Below are 21828 nucleotides of genomic sequence, written 5' to 3' on the forward strand. Positions count from 1 at the left end.
ATGATCGGCATACTCTCCGTATCCTGTATACACATTTTAATGAGAGAAAAAATACATGAGCCAGTATACTACAATACATTCAAGACATTAAGGAAAAAATCTTAATTTCTGTAGCACTATGTATATTCAGACATGCCTAGAGCTGGCTGGAACATTTTAAAATAAACTTTTTTTCATCCAAATATGCTGTTTAGTCAAAGCTGAAACATTTCACATAGTTGTACTGATTCTGAAGAAATCAGTTTGAGTGGAAGGTTTCTGAGGTCCCGGGTGGACTATCCAGTCAGAGAGCAAGACAGCAGAATTGAAAACCTGACCTTTCCGAGCAGAAGAAAGACATTTGGACACAATTCTGTTGGAAAGGTTTTGTTTTCATTCCAACGTGGAACAAAACCAAGTTTCAAACCCTCAAAAGTTGTCTTGAGAGGGAATTGCCTTTCTCCAGCCAGCTCTGGCAATGACCTATTCTGCTTTATTAATTCCTATAGACATGGCACTTTGTCCCCAGTGCATGGCGGTATTTGCCATAAACATTCCAAGGATGGCTTTTATCCCACCTTCTCCAAGTGCAAGCACCCGATTGGCTTTGCAATGTCATGGGGTATAATACCGCTGCTTAAAGCTTTATTTAAAAATAAAATTTTTAAGCATTCAGCTCAATAAAAAAAAAGGGGGTGTCTATTCTTCAAGGGTTACATTGGCAGAAAGAGATCCAGGTGCTCCTAGAAGAATAAACAGCTCTGCACACTTCAATATTTTGTCCTAGCATTGGCAGAAACTGATGTACACCTTCTCCTGGTGTTTCTGGAGCCTGTTGCTGGACCAGTGGAGAAAAGTGATCCAGAGGCAATACCCAAAACAAGCCATGTACGATAAGAAGCAATGGGAAGGGAGCAGCATTCAACTATACACACGAAAGCCTTGATCTGATGGCTCAGGAACGCAGAGGGATGATTTGCTCCTGATAAGCCCTAACAGCATGGTCAAAAATTCCCTGCGCTTACTCTAGTTGCAATACCCAGGTATGTTGCTCTTATGAAAAGATTCCAACTGATGCCCAGCTGCAATTGCACCTTTTGGTAGGATTGCTGTGTGCCCGTCTGCCAGGGCTAGGCAGATCCCAAAATGAGATTGCACTTGAAAACCTACTATTTGAAAAGGGGTCCTCTTCAACTTACCTGCGAAGCTCTGAGGTCAGGGGCCTGTCTTTCTTTTGCAGGAGTTTATGGGATGACTTATATCTAACACAGAGCTTTCCTGTGCCTACCACCGGCCCTATCCATCAGCGATGGCACCAGTTCTTTCATGGAAAATACCAGGCCTTGAACTTGGGACTCAGCAGGGGAAGGTGAAGTTTTAAAATGTAAAGCCCTGAGGTTCAGAATTCCATGGACACAAATGGCCCATCACACAGGGAGCAGGGAATGGGGGTGTGGGCGCCGATAGGGACTGCAGGCACAGCTAGGGTAAATGCAGGTGCAAATCAGGCATCCGAATATTCATAGGCAGTTCTGAAAATCTGGGCCTGTCAATAATTTATAAAAATTGTGCTGTAAATTCACTGCTGTGGGTTGCTGAAGGACCACCTTAGAGGTGGGGGCCCTCTGTCTAGTGATGGGCCAGAGGCAGCGCGGGTACCAGCAGGAGAAGTACACTACCTCCTGCTCCACTGGGACCTGGACGGAAACCTACCAACCCTTTTCCCAGGGTGTATTTATTCACCATCAGAGGGCAACGATCTGTGCACCTGCAGCCTGGATGGGATTTGAACTGGGAACCTAGAGGTGAAAGCTAATCGTAGCATCTCAGCCTGGCCCAGTTCTATTTCTGATCTCAAACACTGGCTTCAAGAGCTTTTCAGCTCTTTACAACTCCAGTGAAAGGGGGAGGTGCTATCCTCAGCCTCATCACTCCCTTTATCAACCTGTGTTACTACGCCTACCCATGTGCAAAGGAAGACCAGCCAAAGGGTGACAGCAGAACCTAGCAAATGCCTTTCCTCTGAGTCTGAACTGAGCCGCCCTTTAGCAGCACGCCATCAGGCCATCTAAGGGAAATGTTATACCCACATCTCCATCACTGATAAACCAGCAGCCACCACTGAGGTCAGGCCAGGGAAATAGCGGCCATGTGGCAGACATGGAGCAGGGAGCCGGCATAGTATTAAGTCTCTGTCTGTGGAAGCACAGACGCTGTGGTGTGGGCCGCCTCTGTGCACCAAGGCAAAGCCATCAAGGCAGCCAAAACACATGACCAAAGCCAGTGACTTACAAGCACAGAGAAGGGAATATTCCCTGCTCCCCAGGACAGACACTATCATTACCAGGGAGCAAGCGAGAAGTAATTCTTCCACTCTACTCCGCACTGATTAGGCCTCGGCTGGAGTATTATGTTCAGTTCTGGGCGCCATATTTCAGGAAGGATGTGGACAAATTGGAGAAAGTCCAGAGAAGAGTGACAAAGATGAAAACATGAGCTATGAGGGAAGATTGAAAAAACTGGGTTTGTTTAGTCTGGAGAAGAGAAGACTGAGGGGGGACGTAACAGTTTTCTAGCACAGAAAAGGTTGTTACAGGGAGGAGGGAGGTTAAATTGTTCTCCTTTAACCTTTGAGGAGAGGACAAGAAGCAATGGGCTTAAATTGCAGCAAGGGTGGTTTAGGTTGGACATTAGGAAAAATTTCCTGTCAGGGTAGTTAAATACTGGAATAAATTGCCTAGGGAGGTTGTGGAATCTCCATCATTGGAGATTTTTAAGAGCTGGTTAGACAAACACCTGTCAAGGGTGGTCTAGATAATACTTAGTCCTGCCATAAGTCCAGGGGACTGGACTAGATGACCTCTCAAGGTCACCTTCCAGTCCTACAATTCTATGATTCTCCATTGGTCCAGAGGTTTCCAAGAGATGCTCAGGAGGGTTTAGGTGTTTGCATTATAGTTCTTGACTGTACAGGGTAGACAAGGTGCTTTGCTGCTGAAGAGAACCGTGCATGGAACCGTACCTTCGTCTCACTGGAGACTCGCTGTGTGGCATTGGTGACAGGCACAAGGGAAAGAATATCTACAGGTCTTCAGCACCGGAAACACAAGAGAGGTGGGATAGGAAAGGCTGATCCTGCAGAGTCTCGGAGCAATGTACAGCTAGGGGAAGGATGTCTTACATGTAAACGAGCAGGGGCACAACACCCCCACCCCCAGCATTTCAGCATGTGGGGGCAACTGGGAACCACTGGTTTCAACAAAGTTGTTTCTTTGCTGAGACTAGGGAGGAACTCATATAAATCACTCTTGGGACACCTGCTCCCCCTTCAACCTCATTCTGCAGAGGCTGTACCCGGGGCTACAGCTGGGCTCCTAATTGGGCTTGGTCTGGAGGGTTTCATAGGTCTCCTGGTTCTGAGTGCTGAGCCCCTGTAAGGAAGAAGAGGAGACAGAAGTGGTGGTGGGGATTAGGATTTTGGTTCCAAATGGGACTCATTAAATAATTCAAATTAACTAAGCCTGGGGCTAGGGGAGTGAAATCTTTGGGAGAGATGGAGCCGGTGGCTGAGCTCCAAATCCGACTCCAGAAGCAGGGTGGGTTTTCTCTCCAGGTCAGACTAGAGCTGGAAAAGCCTGTCCAGGCCCCCCTTCCCTGCCTCGCCCCGCAGTGCAGGAGTGTTCCCTGCTTTATGTGCCCAGGGCTCAGCCTCCTCTGACAGCCCTTCACTCTAGGTAGAACATCAGCAGCTGTCTCGGCCATTCCCTGCAGGTCTCACGAGATGTTAATACACGTCTGAATCAGGTGCACAGAGCAAGGGCCGGTTTGTGACGCTGCCCAGAAAAACTTCCTGCTCCTTACTCAATACCCTAGAAGAACCTAGAAAAGGGCTCCCGGATATAAGCAAAGCAGCAGAGTCTGAGCGGCACAGCCGATGTTTGCATTGCGGTACCCGTCCAAAAATACCCAAAACACAGTGTTTTCATGCTGGTGAGAGGGACCAAATTGGCACCCCCGAGACTCGTGCCCTCTAGTCACCCACAAGGCTAGCAGCAGCATCTCCCTCTGGCAATGGCCCTGCCCTACAGGGGCACTATCAGGAAGCTCAGTCTTTGTGCTGACTACCAGCGAGGTGTCCAATTAGTGCCGACGGTGGTTTGGTGATGTGGATACCTGCCTAATACACAATGGACTGAAAACAGCCCTTGCAGTGGCTGTTACCACAGTCATCAGATGGAGATGACTTTCAGCGTTATTATGGAATAACATTGATTAATTAATTCAAAATACAGCTGTGCCATATCACTTGCATCCTCTTGGCACCTTGGGGGCTGGTGAAAGGGACCAAGTCCTATGCAAGTGATTGCATGTGGCAGCAAACAGGGTGGGGAAGTTTGGGTACTTACAGTATAGATCCCTTCTTCTTTCTGCTGCACAAAGAGAAAGAGAAAGAGAAAGAGAGATAAGTCAGAAGGAACAAGAAGCAAAATAACAGAAACAGCCACTTTCTCCCCCACACTGTGTTATGACACAGACTGTGGGGGAGACGGGGCCTGTCCGCACCAACCAACCCCCAGCTTTCACCCAGCTCCGACACTCAGCCCAAAGCTGGAATTCTTGGAAGCTTGAAAAATAAGTTAACTTTCTTTCTTTTTCTTTCTTTCTATGCAGCTGCCTCTGCACGTGTGGTTTTGGCTGGATGCAGAAGTGGATATTCTGAACTATCCTGGGCCTACAGTTTTTTTATTTCATCCCATTCCTCCCCCTTTCCACCCCCACCCCCCACAGAATTCCCCTCCTGTCTTGTGTTTTTCACCTATTGTTTGTTCCCCTGCCCCCCACTAGCCACACCGGACAGAGGGAGCTCCGTCAGCCTTACTCAGCCATTAATGCTTTCAGGCCCCACTCCTCTTTGAATTAGCCCTCTGCCAGTATCTCCACGATACCGAGGTGCTTACAATGCTGCCATGTCGTATATTGTGGGGTTGGTCTCGCCACTGGCTGTAAAAGAGCGTAAAGGACTCCCAAGATACGATGTGTCTGTGCACACAGCTCAAAATCACACCAGTGTCCCTACGGCACTGCGCTCCTCTGGCTGGCGCCCCACAGCAGGGCAGCTCTCCTGCGTTCTCTCGCTCACTCTATCTGAGCATGGGGTGATTTTCCTCTGTCTTCCCATGGCCTCACAGCTGGTCCCCACTTAGTATCAATATGCATCAGTACTGGGCCCTATGCCGTCTTCCTCTGGGCCATTAAGGAACGTATTAAATGAGGCAAGGCCCAGCGCTGATCCCTGCCACCTCCCCCAGCCCATTGCTTTAATCATGTGCCTTTTTTAACCCCTTTAGCCAGTTTTCACTCCATGTGCCTCCATGCCAGTTTACCTGGCCTTTTCAAGGAAGATTTTGACAGAGGATGTGTCAAACACTGCACTGAAATCCAGCCTCTGCTGCATTCTCTTGACCCAGGAAATTCATAACTGCATGCAAAAGGCAATCAGCTTTGTCTGGCATGAAGTGTTTGCTATAAACCCTCTGCGCTGCCCATTCCCGGAGGCCTCTCCATTTCCTTTGGTGTGGGGTGCTCATGGTACTCAGTGGTTTATTCTCACATAGCTAACAAGGTGGCTACTGCTGTGCGTGCTCTGTACCAGAGCTGCCTGGCAGTGGCCTGTGCTGTCTTCCTAACTCAAACAGCCAGCAGCTGAGTTCTTCTCAGCCAGTCTCTCTGGCTTCCCCAATCAGGCTGGGGCTCGTTTTGCAGCCAGGGGCACACAAGCCTCAGGATGTTTGGAATCACTTGGTGGATTCTCCAAAAGCTTAGATTCTTCTCCGGGGGGATCAGAGTCCCAAATCTCCAGCCAGATTTCTCAGGAAACTTCCCGTGCTTCCAAAGAGAGGGAGACACCCTGAGCACAACCTGCCTCCAGACACATCGGGGCGGCACAACCAAGTTAACTGAACATTTACAAACCACTTCCAGCCTGAGAATGGGGAATGCCTAGGCAGACGGGCATCAGGCACCGTGAGCCTTGTTCCCCAGCCCAAGGGGATAGAAATGAGGGTTCACAGGCTCTATTTCAACTTGCTCAGGTGAAAGGAGGAGGAGAGGCATATCCCACCTAGCCCATGCACCCAGGCATCACGGGACACACTACAGCAACTCCTCCAGGGCTTTGCCCGCTCCAGCTTTGCTCCTGTCTTTTTATATGTGTGTGCGTTTAACGCTGATGAAAGGAGCCACGGGGCGGGAGGGGCATAAGCCTGTCATGGAGTCCCTGGGCAATGCTCTGGAACTGCTCCCTACGAAGCCAGGCAGGACTCTGGGGAAGTCTCCTTTCTGTGAGCAGACTGTCTGCAGGACACACAGCTCACCGGCTTCCACCTTCCTGGGTCTGACCTCGGAGCATTCAGCATCCTCTGCCCCTCCCTGCGCTTCCCCCAGCGAGTCCACCCAGGCGGGGTCCTGGGGAAGCCAGAGGGTCCTGCACCCAAACTCCGCAGTCAGACGTGACTCTCAGCCAGCCAGTAAAACAGAGGTTTATTAGACAACAGGAAAATGGTCTAACACAGAGCTTGTAGGTGCAGAGAACAGGACCCCTCAGCCAGGTCCATTTTGGGGGGCAGTGAGCCAGACAACCACATCTGTACTTCACTCCATGTCCCCAGCCAGCCTCAGACTGAAACTCTCTCCAGCCCCTCCTCCTCTGGGCTTTGTCCCTTTCCAGGGCCAGGAGGTCACCTGATTCCTTTGTTCTCCAACCCTTTAGCTCTCACCTCGCAGGGGGGAAGGGCCAGGCCATCAGTTGCCAGGAAACAGGGTGTCGGCCACTGTCTATGTCCAGACCCCTGCACACACCTGCCTTCTAGGGCTCTGCAATGATCATACATCCTTATCCCATCATCTAGATATTTAAGAACTGCCTAGGGGAAACTGAGGCACCCCCAAACTATTCAGAGGAAACATTAAGAACAGTCCCACTTCGTCACAAAGCCCACTGAGGACAAATAGCCCCATCCCTTCAAATGAGGGAGTGGCTACAAAGTGCAGAAGCCAAGTGGAACAACAAATGAAAAAAACAAGAATGGACGTGAAGGGCAAAGGTGAAAAAGAAGGGAACAGGCTAAACCTCAGCAGGACTAGAACAGAGCCGGGACTCTCCCCCGGGACACATTGTGACACAGCACCGGTACATCACGCACAGATCTCAGAGGACTTTGCAAAGGTGGGTCAGCGCCATCATTCACATTCAGAGACAGGGAAACTGACTTGCCTGCAGTCAAACTGCAAATTAGTGGCAGAGGTGGGATTAGGTTCAGGGTCCCTTGAGTGTTTCCCACTGCCCCACATGGCCTTCCTGCTCTGCAGTGTAAGGCCCCAAACATCAGCACAGAACAAACTCATCCTCAATGTGCCCATGCAAAATTACTCCCCACCCCAGCAAAGCCCTTAGCCCCTTGGCCCCACTCCTCCCAGTGGACCCCAAGAGGAGAGCTGTGCTGTGCAGCGCAACCAAAGACCCCGCAGATCTGGGCTCTGTTGGACCAGGGTCAGTGAGACACCGACGAAAGCAAGAGATGCAGTGGATGATTTGAACTGTCTACTACGCCCACAAGGCCCTGGCAAAGGAGTGACCGACAGGAAGCAGAGAGGACTTACACTATAGGCTGTGCTGGGGACAGCTTTTGAGGCATTTCGAACCTGGAGCTGAAAAAGGAAACGAAAAGCATGAATTAAAGAACAAATAGCCCCTGAAACAGTTTGGGGGCAGATTCTCAGCTGAAGGGAGGGACGCGGGGACTTCCAATATCCAGCAATATAGAGCAGCCCTGGGGCTGCACTAAACTGCATAGGCTAAGTCTGGAACACATGCTATTATATCCCTCAGCACTGGGACCGGTATGGTCCCCATCACTGCCATAGCTAAGCACCTCCCACGCCTGGCGGTGTTTCCCTCACACAGCCCTGGGAGGCAGTTCAGCGTACAGATGGGGAGATGAGGCACAGGGGCTCGGGGCTTGCCTCAGGACACACTGGGTACGTCCACACTGCAGCAGGGAGCGTGCTTCCCAGCTCAGGCCGCCAGACATGCACTAGCTCCACCCCAGCTAGTGCAGCCCCAGCAGCTGGGCCTCGCCACCCAAGGACGAACCCAGAGGCTCCGGGTGGGTTTCTACTCTGGCAGCCACAGGCCTGAGCTGCTGCCGTGGTCCCCCTGGCTACACGGCCTTTTCCACGCCTGTCGACCCTATTGGCGTAGATGCACCTATGGCAGAGCCTGGAATTGGCTCCAGGTCTCCCCCCGAGAGCCTGAACAATTGGGCCACCCTTCTTTCTGAAAGGGAGGGGTAATGCTCCCCCGTGCCAGCTGGGTTTTGCTGGAGTGTCTCATACGCCACTCACCCCTCATGTCTCCCCTCCCACCTCTTCTCCACCCCGTGTGCTGGTAGCCGACAAAAGGGAGGCGTAGGAGTCAGCTGTGCTGGCTGGGAGCTCCTCTAGAATAACCCCAGCAGAGAGGCCAAGGGCCAGCGCGTTGCAAGGGGAGCAGAGCAGTGCTGAGAACTGGCCTTTCTCATCTCTTTTTACTACCATTCCATTTTTTCCAAAAGGTAAATTTGCTGCTCCTAAACGTGAGAGCCAGCAGTGCTGGCTGGTGTGAGACAGACTGGGCCAGCTTCCCCCACGGCTCTGCCAGTGCACCTTGGTCTGGAGCTGCCGCTCCCCCTGCAGCACTGCTCTGCTGAGGCTCCCCAAGCTTTGCCCGGCAGAGGCCCTTGTCCCCCGAGCAACCACAAGCCACTGAGGAGATGGAGCCTCCCAACCACATGGTGTTTCTGGAGCAGAAGGGCCGGACCAGTAACCCTCCGCCCCCCGAGCAGCAGGCCCGTCGGGGGTCACCTAAAGAGAGGCGAGAATGGCCAGGCCCCGGGACTCACCTTCAGGCGGCAGTAGAGCACTGTGAGGATGATGCCATAGATGAACAGGATGGCGTCCAGGACGTAACACAGCTCGGGTTCGGCCAGCGCCTCTGCGGGGAGGAGAGGTATCGTTAGCTTTCTGGTGAGGGGGAGAGGGAATGCTGCATGGGGGGGCTGCACCGCCATCGTCCCGCCAAGCCCAGCAGGAACGGGCATTCCAGGGCACAGAACGAGTCACCGCAATCCTGCCATTTGCTGGAGAGTGGAGCAGCTGCCCAACGCCAGGATTTGCAGGCTGGAGCATCGGTGCAGGACCAGGCTCTCGCGCCGCCCATGTCAGAGTGAGTGGGCAGCTTGCCTTCAAGGCAGGAAACATGGGACCTCTGCTGAGGTTTCCTGCTGGGTCAGGGACTGAGCCCCGTCGCATCCAAGCCGGATTTTGGTGTACCCCAGCCCCACCAGAAACGCAGACCCTCGAGGTGGGAAAGGCCTCTCCCAGCAGCTAGCCGCTTCTGCCGCCCACCCAGCCACTGGAGCCCGCTCTTCATTTGGCCAGCCCAGTTTTGAATGTCCCAAGTGATGGGGCTTCCACCACTTCCCTGGGGAGGCTCCTCTCCCCTGGCTGATACACCCTTCGCTCAGGGCTGAATTTCCTCATGCTTCTCCCTCAGTCACCCTTCGGAGCTCCTCCCCTCCTCAAACACCTGCAGATGAGTATACGAGTATACGTCCCACCCACCCAGCCCCACCCCAGGGCACCCCTGAGCAAAGCTAGACAGTGTCAGCTCCTTCACTCTCCCCCCAGCCCCTGAATAACTCACTTTTCTCTGAATTCCCTCCAGTTTGGCTGCATCTTCCTGGCCCTGAGGTGCCCACACCACACTTTACATGTGATCACACCGGAACTGGATAGATAGATAGATAGATAGATAGATATAGAGGGGGTGTATAGGGAGAGAGAAAGAGAGAGAGAGAGGTGGGGTGTATGGGGATAGATAGACAGATAGAGGGGGTATATGGGGACAGATAGATAGATAGATAGATAGATAGATAGATTAGATGGGGGTGTATGGGGAGAGATTGATAGACAGACACAGTCAGACAGATAGCCCTGCTTTGTGATGCAGTGCCTTTGCTGATGCAGCTCGGTATACCCTTGTGCGCATCCTTGCAACCCCACACCCATCACTGCTGGTTCTCGTTACCAGGCTGCCCTGAGCCCCTCACTTAAACCAGGCTGGACAAAGTGGCCCATGGGGAACCATCCCACACTGGCCCCTTGGGGAAGGACTGGACAATCTAATGGGCCTCTGTGGACTTACAGCCATTAGACCAAACAGCTGGCGCAGACAAAACCATATCCCTGCATTAGTTTGGTGCTAACTAATGAAATTCCCCATTGGCCAGTGACAGACCTGGCACCCCTTCCGGACCACGTTAGGCCCTTCCAATACCAGGGCTGAAGTCCTGGCCCCATTGAAGTCAGTCAGAGTTTGGCCATTAACTTCAGCGGAGCCAGGATTCCACCTCAGATGTTCATGGCTCAACCAACCAGAGAGTGACTCAAAGCTCTTTGTGGGTCTATCATGTTGCTGGGAGGAACCTGGCACTCTGGCTTTGTTACTAGAAATGGCTAAAGAGCTTGGCTCCAGACTAACAAGTTTGGAGTTATTTTAAAGTGACACTGTGAAGGGAACAGTCTCCAAATCTGGCCCTCCGTGTCCTCTAAAAATACATGTTTACTTGCACAGTATCCTCCTAGCAGACTCAAAGAGTATCACTGGGTTTGAATAGAGATGGGATGATGTTTTAGCCAGCAGGGACATTCTAGTTATACTAGCTAAAATAAGGACAATCAGATCTCATGCTTCAGGGCATTGTGCCTCATGGGTCAGGAAGGAAGTGGCCTTTCTCCTTCCTCGGAAAGATCAGGTTCTGTCCTCTGCTGGAGGCAGGATCATGGGTTGGATGGACAGGTGCTTGATGCACTGTTTCCAGCCCTCTGTTCCTAACTGCAATGATATTATTACCCTCTGCCTGCCTAGCGACAAACCCTCTAGTGCTGTGAGATCTCCAGTTGTCTCACCCTCTGCCCAGGACGCTGGATCTTCTGTGCTCTGGATGTGAAGTGCACCTGACACAAGGAGCTGGGAGATGTGGGAACCTCAAACCTTCCCCTTAACACCACAAGGAGCTTGGAATTTTGTCCTGTTTCCTTTCATAGAACAGACATGAGTACAGGGCACAGTGGGGAACGCAGCATGCTGGAAGCTGGCAGAGCTCAGGGCAATAACAACCAATTTGAATGCATTAGCCCCTCAGGCCTTAAGACATCTGGGAGCCTTCAGAGAAGTTACTCTACAAATAAACCACAGAGGAAGGGCCCATGAGACCTAGTTAGGGCCCTTTGTTTTCGGTTTTTATTTTATTTAATTTTTCCCAGGAATTTATCAGTGTTTATTACTACAACAACAGAAACAGCTGAAAATGGGTGCAAAAAGCTATTAATAATATTTCTGGGTAAATATCAGGGTTTATTTTGGTGGACGGAAGGGCAGGGGGGAAAAGCATTCTGTAGATTAACTCTTTGATTAATAAAAAGAAAAGGAGGACTTGTGGCACCTTAGAGACTAACCAATTTATTTGAGCATACGCTTTCGTGAGCTACAGCTCACTTCATCGGATGCATCACGAAAGCGTATGCTCAAATAAATTGGTTAGTCTCTAAGGTGCCACAAGTCCTCCTTTTCTTTTTTTCTTTTTGCAAATACAGACTATCGCAGCTGCTATTCTGAAACTCTTTGATTAATGGAACTCAGTGTGGTTTGCTGCAGAATTAAAATGCTGACAGCTTGAAATGTGTCCATGGGTGGGGGGGGGTGAGGTTCATCAGCATGTTCAGGTGCACATGCACTTCAGAGCACTACTTCATACGCTACAGGACGCAGCACAGCCTAGTGGTTAGAGAGTGACTGGGAATCAGGAAACTGAGTCACCCACCTATAGCAGTTGCTCAGAGATCTATGAGCTGAATGCACTATCAGCCCTTTGCATGTGCCTAGCAAACATATCCGCGAAACCTCCCGGCACCCACTAGGCAAGTCAGAATCATTATCCTTGTGCTGAGGCTCAGAGGGGGAAGTGACGTCCCCAAGGTCCTTAGCCAGCCAGCTGAGAGCAGACCAGAACCCAGGCGTCCTGATTCCTAGTGCACTGATGTATAGTCCACAGAGAGATCCCGGCGGCAGTCGGCTGCTATTTTTCCATGTTGGGGTGGGCAGGGACTCAGGGCACAATGCTGGTCATGCAGGGCTCCTTGGTGAAATCAGCCTGGCCTTCCCGGAGAACAGACGGTCGGAGAAGAGAGGGAGTGGGGGAGGTCAGAGCTTACTGGGGTACGGCATCACCGTACGGCCAGGGCAGAGAGACTCCCTAGCCTCCATCACTGCATGCTGGGAGATGGGGGCTCCAGGAACACCTCGTATCTGGACACAACACTCCGAATCCCAATGGCTCTGGCTGCAGTGGTGGAGGGGGGCCACGCTGTACCAGCGCTTAGCTCCCTGTGCTGCCTGCCGCTCAGATCACAGGTTCGTTTCAAGTCTTGGAATGGGGCTGGAGTCTGGTCACTCTGGGCCCGTGCACTCCCCAGCACGCTCGTCCTTCCAGCAGGGGCATTCGGGCTCACGGAGCCGGGACCCAGCTTTGGGGAGGGGGCATTGTGGGGGAGGGCCTAATATGGCTGCAGCGTAGCCCAACCCTCACCCTCTCCCCAGGACATAGCAGCACCCGGCGGTTCAGACAAGCATTATGTGAGGTGCCCGACAGACACAGGCCCCCCGGCCCCGCCACTGTGAAACCAGCTGCACGGAAAGGAAGGGTCCTGCCACCTTGGTCTCACGAGAGGCTCCAATACTGAGATGAGAAGCCCCTCCCCCCTGGGCCCCCTACTCCCCTCCAACCCCCCGAAGCCACCCAGGAGAGTCCTCTCGCAGCTCAAAGCCAGAAATGGAAACCACGTCCGTGGCAGAAACTTGTTTCGAGCACTTTAGCCAACCGCTAGAGCGTCATGAAACCACAAGCAGCAGCGGCGGCCGGGGCGTTGTTTCTGCAGCCGGGGTGTTGTCTCTGTGATCGCACCTGAGGCACTGAGCGGTAACAGGCCTCGCTGACAAACAATGTCTGAATCCTCTGCCCTTCCCCGGAGAGGCGAGCACACAGTGCCACTGCCAGGGCTGTGCGTCCCAGGGGCTGGTACAGGACTGCAGCGGCTTTCCCCAGCACTGGCCTCTGCTCACTCCCATCACCCGCCCGGCACTCACACCGCTCAGGTTTGGCCCGGCTGCCCCGCTGCCAGGACAAGGGGGGGCTGGGCCACATTTGAGCGAGTGGCATTGCAACCTGGCGCACGAGGTCACAGTACCATTCAGTTGGTTTGGGGAGTTTTTTCGGTGGTTGCAGGCCCTGAGCTGGGGCCTTGCTCATGACAGCTCTGTTCACTAGACACATCTGGAGGGGTTTCTCTGCTTGCCCCACGAGGAGAGCGCTGCATCCCCAGCAGCCCCAGGTCATCCCGTGACACGCTGGCAGAGGAGATGCTTCTTTTCAATGTATCAGATGGCATGGCTGTGCCCCGCACCCCCACCGGCTCATGGCCTCTATGCACCACAACTTTCCCCGGGATGAGTCTGGGGCCTGGAAGCACAGTTGCGCCTTATGACAGTCTGTAATCTTGAGTTCATCCTTGTCAAGGTTCCTTCCCCACTCTGAACACTAGGGTACAGATGTGGGGACCAGCATGAAAGACCCCCTAAGCTTATTCTTACCAGCTTAGGTTAAAAACTTCCCCAAGGTACAAACTTTGCCTTGTCCTTGAACCGTATGCTGCCACCACCAAGCGTCTTACACAAAGACCAGGGAAAGAGCCCACTTGGAGACGTCTTCCCCCAAAATATCCTCCCAAGCCCTATACCTCCTTTCCTGGGGAAGGCTTGATAAGAATCCTCACCAATTTGTACAGGTGAACACAGACCCAAACCCTTGGATCTTAAGAACAATGAAAAAGCAATCAGGTTCTTATAAGAAGAATTTTAATTAAAGAAAAGGTAAAAGAATCACCTCTGTAAAATCAGGAGGGTAAATACCTTACAGGGTAATCAGATTCAAAACATAGAGAATCCCTCTAGGCAAAACCTTAAGTTACAAAAAGACACAAAAGCAGGAATCTACATTCCATTCAGCACAGCTTATTTTACCAGCCATTAAACAAAAGGAAATATAACGCATTTCTAGCTAGATTACTTACTAACTAACAGGGGTTGTGAGGCTGCATTCCTGATCTGTTCCCGGCAAAAGCATCACCCAGAAAGACAGACTCTTTGTTCCCCCCACTCCAGATTTAAAAGTATCTTGTCCTCTCATTGGTCATTTTGGGTCAGGTGCCAGCTAGGTTACCTTAGCTTCTTAACCCTTTACAGGTGAAAGGGTTTTGCCTCTGGCCAGGAGGGATTTTATAACACTGTATACAGAAAGGTGGTTACCCTTCCCTTTATATTTATGACAATCCTTTTTACAAAACTATGATAAATTGTTTACAGAGTATGCCTTGTGACATGTCCCTAGAAAACTCATAATTCGCTGATCATTATTGTCCTGGTAAAATATGTATGGCAACATTATATGTAAAGTTATAAGATTCTCCTGTATGATGTTGCTAAGACATATTTCAAATCTGGGGAAGCAGCCCAAACCACTTCCTGAGGCTTTGTCTGCACTAGCACTTTTCTCAGCAAAACTTTTGTCAGTCAGGATTTGAAAAAAACATCCCCCTGACCAACATAAGTTTCACTGACAAAAGTGTCAGTGTGGACAGAACTATGACGGCTCTCCTGCCGACATAGCTAACGCCGTTCATTGGGGGTGGTTTAATTATGCTCGCGGGAGAGTTCTCTCCCGCCAGCATAGAGCGGCTACACGGGAGACCTGACAGTTGCACAGCTGTACCAGTACAGCTGTGTGAGTGTAAGGTCTGTAGTGTAGACATAGCAATCTCAGAGACAAAAAGCAATCAGATTCCTCAGCCAGTTGTCAACAAAATCAGATGGACTATCACCTGAGTAAGTGGCCATTCTTTGGCAGGAAGAAGGGTGTGAGTGAGAAATTTACATCTTGGCAATCAAACAGCTGGCGGGGGAGATACTGTGTAGATAGACTGGTGGTCACCTGAACCCCAGCTGAAGAGCAGATTAGCAGCTGAAAGGAGGCCCGGAAAAGAAGAAGAAAAGATATAAAAATGAGGAACAGACACCCCAAATGATCTCTCCCTTCATCTCTACTCACAGCATCAACAACATTTGAAAGACAAAGAAAGCATCATTGAATGGGGGGAAGGGTCCTGGCTGGGGAGGAATCCAGCCACACTGCTGTGAGCATGTGGTGAAAGAAATCTTTGCTTTGAATTCACTTAGCTTCTTAAGTTAGGTATTAGTTTGTGTTTTACCTTTTATTTCTTTATAACCAATTCTGACTTTTATGGCTCATTACTTGTAATCACATAAAATCCATCTTTCTGTAGTTAATAAACTTGTTCTATTGTTTGATCTAAACCAGTGTGGGCTTGGATCGAAGTGTTTGGGAAACTTCATTTGAGATAACAGGGCCTGTGCATATAATTTTCTATTGATGAAACGATGGACTTTCTAGGAACTTATATTGTCCAGAAGGAAAGAGCTGAGCAGTGCAAGATGCACATTTCCAGCGATAGGTCTGGGACTGGGAAGTTGTTGGGGGTAATGTACATGCTAGAGGCTGTGTGTGAGCAAGGCCAGGAGTGGGTGCTCTCACAGCAAAACAGTGTAAAAGGCACTCACGGTTGGAGAATTGAGGGGACACCGCTATTCACCTATCCAGATTGTACTCTGAGGAAAGTCACACTTCTGGTTTCAGGTCCCAGCCCCAGCTGCATCGCTCACCCCACCTCTGCAGCCTTTCCTGGTGGGGCACTGACTTGGCTTGGAGGATGCTCAGAGCTTTCTCTGCTGGCTCTGAAATGTAACCAGAACTGGATCCCCGGGGCCCGCGGCCTTTTCTGTTTGGTCTCTCCGCCAACATTCAAGCAGGTGAACTTTTGTTCCCACCCATGTGCCAGGGCAGGAACCCTGTGAAGCTGCTTGGGCAACCGCCTTGGGGTGCTGGGGGTGCTCGGGAGGGACCGAATGGGGGGAGGGAGGCATCATTGCACAGAGGAGCAGCAGTGTCAATGCCAGCAGGTTACACCACGGACTGCACTTCAGCTACATGGGGCTGCCCAGAGGTCTCCGCGAATTCCCGGGTAATGCAGCACAAACACTCAGTGCCAGCCCCAGGGCACAGTGCCTACACCACGAGCACCTGGGCACCTCTGGCCACTTGGCCACTCAGGGCTGGTGTCACTGACACGGGGTGGCCTCAGGAGCCCATGAAGAAGCGGGGCCAGAGCCAGCAAGTGGGAAGGAGCAGCTCTGGGAGAGGTGAGGCAGGCCCCACCCTGGAGCAGGAGCAGCCACAGGAGCGAGTGGGGAGAGGCAGGCCCCGAGGCCACGCGGGAAACACAGGCGCTGGGCTGGCCTGCGGTTGCTGTTCCAGCCCAACGAGGGTTCTGTGGGGTTGAGGCACTCCTCTGCTCCCTCCCGTGCAGCCAGCTCTGGGGCACTGACTGCCTTCGGCTGGTTACTTCAGGTCACCAGGAGGGAACCCGTCTGCTTTGCAACAATAAGCCAGGAACAGCTGCTTTCCAGCAGTGGTGGGAGGGGTTTGGGGCGCACAGAGCCTGCGTCATCTGCTGCTGCAGGGAGCTGTCGGGGTGTTGCCATCAGAGGCCACCTTACAGCGCATTGCTGGGAAACAGTAATGAAATCTGCCGGCTCTCCCCCAGACCCTGGGCCACGAACAGCTTTGGGGTCCTGCACAAGGGGACCTCTACAGAGGTGGGTGTAGGAAGCACCTTCGCCCAGCGTGGTCACCATTGCAGAAGGGCCCAAGTCTCATTGACTGTCCCAGGGAGAGTCAATGGACCAGCTAAGGGACACAGGCACCTTCAAAAATGTAACCCCGTGTCTTTGCATCTTCCCCAGGCAGGGTCCTGACACACTGCTTATGTGTGTGCGCACGTGCATGTGAGTGGGGTTGTGCGTCTCTGAGTGAGAGTGTGCACACAGGTACGTATCATTGACTAATATACACTGGGCCGGCAGATCTATCTATATATATCACATTACCAACAGGTATTTTCCGCACCATGCGTATATTGGCGTGTAGTAAGCACATAATTGTGATATAATGGAAGTTATATTGCTTAAATTGGCCTCACCGTTTTATATACCCCTGCTCGTGCTACGGATCCCTTAACCTCTTGCAATCACTGAAGTAAGTGCTGGCGTAAGTCCCCAGGGAAGCTGTCAAGCCCAGGACGGACGAGTTACCATAGGAACAGGCATGCACCGGAAGGTCCCAAAGGAAGAGGCCAAGACATGACTGTTCTCCCCTGCTACAGAGCTAGGAGTTCCTGCACACCGGGGGGCGGGGAGGAGAAGCAGAGCGGGGCGGTGTATTCAGGGGAGGAGGCGAAGCGGAGGTGAGCTGGGGCTGGGGCAGGGAGCTGCCGGTGGGTGCTCTGCACCCACCAAATTTTCCCCGTGGGTGCTCCAGGGCTGGAGCACCGTGGAGTCGGTGCCACTTTTGGCCGGTTAAATTTAGAAGCCCTTTTAGAACCGGTTGTCCCTCGCGGAACTACCGGTTCTAAAAGGGCTTCTAAATTTAACAACCGGTTCTAGCGAACCGGTGCGAACCGGCTCCAGCTCACCACTGAGTACGGCTACACTCTTTGTTCCTAGCCGTGTTAAAACATATTGTTTGCTTGCGCCCAAGTACCAAGTGATCCAGATCACTCTCTGTCAGTGACCCGGCCTCTTCATTTACCACTGCCCCAATTTTTGTGTCATCTGCAAACTTTACCAGGAATTATTTTATGTTTTCTTCCAGGTCATTGATACAAATGTTAAATAACATAGGTCCAAGAACTGATCCCTGTGGTACCTCACTAGAAACACACCCTGTCATAAATATAAAGGGAAGGGTAAACACCTTTAAGATCCCTCCTGGCCAGAGGAAAAACCCTTTCACCTGTAAAGGGTTAAGAAGCTAAAATAACCTTGCTGGCACCTGACCAACATGACCAATGAGGAGACAAGATACTTTCAAAAGCTGGGGGGAGGGAGGAACAAAGTCCCTCTCTCTGTCTGTGTGTTGCTTTTGCCGGGGACAGAAGAGGAATGGAGTCTTAGAACTTAGTAAGTAATCTAGCTAGATATGCGTTAGATTCTGATTTCTTTAAACGGCTGAGAAAATAAGCTGTGCTGAATGGACTGTAGTTTCCTGTTTTTGTGTCTTTTTGTAACTTAAGGTTTTGCCTAGAGGGATTCTCTATGTTTTGAATCTGATTACCCTGTAAGGTATTTACCATCCTGATTTTACAGAGGTGATTCTCTACGTTTTCTTCTATTAAAATTCTTCTTATAAGAACCTGATTGCTTTTTCATTGTTCTTAAGATCCAAGGGTTTGGGTCTGTGGTCACCTATGCAAATTGGTGAGGATTTTTATCAAACCTTCCCCAGGAAAGGGGGTGTAAGGTTTGGGAGGATTTGGGGGGGAAAGATGTTTCCAAACAGGAAATATATATACCTGTTAGACGTTTGGTGGTGGCAGCGATAAAGTCCAAGGGCAAAAGGTAAAACAGTTTGTACCATGGGGAAGTTTTTAACCTAAGCTGGTAAAAGTAAGCTTAGGAGGTTTTCATGCAGGTCCCCACATCTGTACCCTAGAGTTCAGAGTGGGGAAGGAACCTTGACACACCGGAGGATGACAATTCCCCATTTACAATGACAATTGGAGACCTATCAGATTTTTAATCAAACTGTCATGCAGTATCACGCCAAACGCCTCACAGAAGATTACGTCCATTACATCAACACTGTTACTTTTATCAACCAAACGTGTAATCTCATCAAAAACAGATATCCCATTCCTTTGACAGGATCTACTTTCCATACAGCCGATCTCCCAAGTCTGAGTCTGGAATCCCATCCCCAGGTTTGTTTGTTTGGATCCCGAGTTAGGCTAACGGGGGCATATGAGGATCCCTTATCAACCCTTCCAGCCTCAAAAACCAGAGGCAGAACACACACATCCAAGGCAAGGGGTTACACCCATCCCTTGGCCAGGCTGGCTTCCCATTCTTATTTAACCAGTCCCTCCCCCCATGCACCCTGCTCCCATTCCCCATCCAGGGCCCATCTACCCATTCCCCAGATCTCAAGGGGAGACAGTGGAGAGATTCAGTCAATTGGCTGGTAGCGAAGGGGCGTGTTCCAGGACCCATGGTTTTGCCTTCGGATGGCACCCTTGGAATGCTTCCATATTCCAGACACACTGGGCACCCGGGGGGGAGCTCAGGAGGGGGAAGATCTGGTGTTTATGACCTGCCTTCGACCTCAGAGATCCCAAAGTACTTCCCACACTGGGTCCAGCAGCCCTGCAGGGGTGGGGCAGCCAGGCAACAATCCCATTGCAGGCAGTGATAGGGAGGAGGGAAAATGTGGGACAGAGGATTTCTGTGCAAACCCTGACTTTTCGGATAGTGCCCCAGGGTCTGTAGGGTCCAGGCTGAAGGGACAGGGCTGGGGAGAGAGTCTCAGCCCAAAGGGAACACTCTAGAGAAAAGGCTTCTCCACTGAGAGTGTATAACACACACGATGGGGTTGGCAGAGGGGCCATGTGGGACAGAGGGGGGTCAAGGTGAGTGGCATGGGGCTGAGCAAGGATGGCAGGGAGCTGGGATGTGATTCCCTCAGTCCTAGAGCTGGAGCCACACTGGCTCTGGGTGCGTCTGTGCATGAGTGACGGGAGCCCTCAGGGAGCAGCCGGTCTGCAGGATGGTTAGTGGGACTGTATGTGGAGAGCCTGTGGCCTGCAAATGCAGATGGCGTGCAAACGAGGGCCAAGGGAACTGGCCCCACCCCAGCCCGGCTTCCCCTGGAACGTAACTCAGAACAGCAGCTGCCGGCAGGGCCTGGGCAGGGGTCCGTGCAAACGAGGGCCAAGGGAACTGGCCCCACCCCAGCCCGGCTTCCCCTGGAACGTAACTCAGAACAGCAGCTGCCGGCAGGGCCTGGGCAGGGGTCCGTGCAAACGAGGGCCAAGGGAACTGGCCCCACCCCAGCCCAGCTTCCCCTGGAACGTAACTCAGAACAGCAGCTGCCGGCAGGGCCTGGGCCGGGGTCCGTGCAAACGAGGGCCAAGGGAACTGGCCCCACCCCAGCCCGGCTTCCCCTGGAACGTAACTCAGAACAGCAGCTGCCGGTAGGGCCTGGGCAGGGGTCCATGCCAAGCCAGGGGGGGAACAACACTGGGCCTTTGCCCCGCTCCAGGGCCACAGCTGCGCGTGGAGCTCCCCTTAACAAGCCAAGTGAAACCATCTGGGTGTCATTAGGGGCTGTTGGGCAGGGGATCACTTGTTTGGGTGTGACTGGCTTCCGCTTGCCCCTGGCCCCAGGCAGCCTGCCTAGCCCCAGCCCCAGCTCTTGGCTACCCTGGGTGGTGCTCGGTGGGGTTTCACTTTCGGCACAGGGTGTCCAGCCTTGCAGAGGGAGGCGGGTGCAAAACAAAGTAAGAAGCTGCCCCCAGAAGTGCCCCTAGTTAAAGCTCAAGCCAAAGCAGGTTGCTGCCCTGTGCCCCTGGCATGACGGCCCTGGAGGGGCCGGTTTAGCACAGGCCCCTTCACCTCAGGACCACCCCCAGCGCTGCGCGACCCCGAGACGCCAGCCCTGCCAGTCAAACCCGCACTCTGCCCCCTTTCCAGGCCCCTAAAAGCCTCCAAGGTGCTTAGTCACCAACTCCTCCGGGTCTGAAGAACCATCACTGCCCCGTTAGAGGTGCCCAGCCCAGCGCTGGCTCCTCCAGAGCCAGAGGGGAAAGCAGCCCCCATCCCCACCGCAGAGCCCGCACCCCTGAGGCCGTGAGCCCCTTGGGACGGAGTGGCTTCCAGGGACCATTCAGAACCAGCCCCCAGCCCCACCGCAGAGCCCGCACCCCCGAGGCCGTGAGCCCCTGGGGATGGAGTGGCTTCCAGGGACCGTTCAGAACCAGCCCTCGAAAGGCTCACCAGGCGCAGGGTCGGGCAGGACCCAGCAAGGCTCAATCACGGGCTCAGACCTGCTCCCAGCCAGGCGCCGCCTCCTCCGGCTCTCGGGCTTTCAAAAGACTCGGGACCCCCAGCAGCCGACTCCCCAGCCTCCCCGAGGGTGCGCTCAGCTTGCCCTGCACACGAGGCCTGCCCCCGCGAGAAGGGCCAGAGCCCTGGGGCCGCCCGCAATGGTCCCCCACCCCTACCGGTGCCTTCGGCCCTGAGGAGCAGCAGCAGGCCGGCCACGAGCCACATCTTCATCCTGGCCGGCGGGGTCAAGCCAAGGAGCCACCGCACGAGTCCGATCGCTCCCTCGCCGGGGCTGGGATGGCAAAGGCAGCAGCGACTGCTCCACTCCGGCTGCTCGGCGGAGACACACTGTCCGGTGTGAGCTGGGGCTGGGCGCTGCAATTGACTCAGCAAGACGCCCCACAACCACAGAGCAACTCCTTCCTGCACTCCCCACTCGCTCCTTAACTCTTCACACAGCCCGAGCCTGGGCAGTTCCCTTTTCTCCAGGCTGCGGTTGCATTAGGGAACTGGCCTGGGTTCACGTGGGCCCAGGTCCCTTCCCGGAAGGGGCAGGGTGGGAGCCCACTGGTAATTGCTCAAGCGCTGGCGGAGCTGTGTATCCAAGGGCTGGGTGATGTCATTGACCCAGGCCACTGAGGGGCCCTTGGGGGCTGGCTAGGGCTCGGATGGGGGGCTGG

General features: G+C 52.8%; 1 protein-coding gene across 2 annotated transcripts; it reads right to left on the bottom strand.

Moving 5' to 3' along the window:
- Positions 1–21: 21 nt before the first annotated feature.
- FCER1G (Fc epsilon receptor Ig) lies at positions 22–21621 on the bottom strand. Of its 2 annotated transcripts, none has more exons than XM_077841281.1 (5): positions 21325–21621; positions 8919–9010; positions 7639–7686; positions 4386–4406; positions 22–3410 (listed from the first exon to the last, which is right to left on the bottom strand). In XM_077841281.1, the coding sequence occupies exons 1-5, from the start codon at positions 21377–21379 to the stop codon at positions 3354–3356; spliced, it is 273 nt and encodes a 90-aa protein (XP_077697407.1). In that variant the 5' UTR covers positions 21380–21621; the 3' UTR covers positions 22–3353. The 2 variants fall into 2 exon arrangements, with proteins under 2 accessions (XP_077697407.1, XP_077697406.1); XM_077841280.1 differs by having other exon boundaries at positions 4386–4409; positions 21325–21607.
- Between the last annotated feature and the right edge of the window lie 207 nt (positions 21622–21828).

This window comes from Eretmochelys imbricata, chromosome 24 (genome assembly GCF_965152235.1).
Source record: "Eretmochelys imbricata isolate rEreImb1 chromosome 24, rEreImb1.hap1, whole genome shotgun sequence".
Taxonomy (NCBI): domain Eukaryota; kingdom Metazoa; phylum Chordata; order Testudines; family Cheloniidae; genus Eretmochelys; species Eretmochelys imbricata.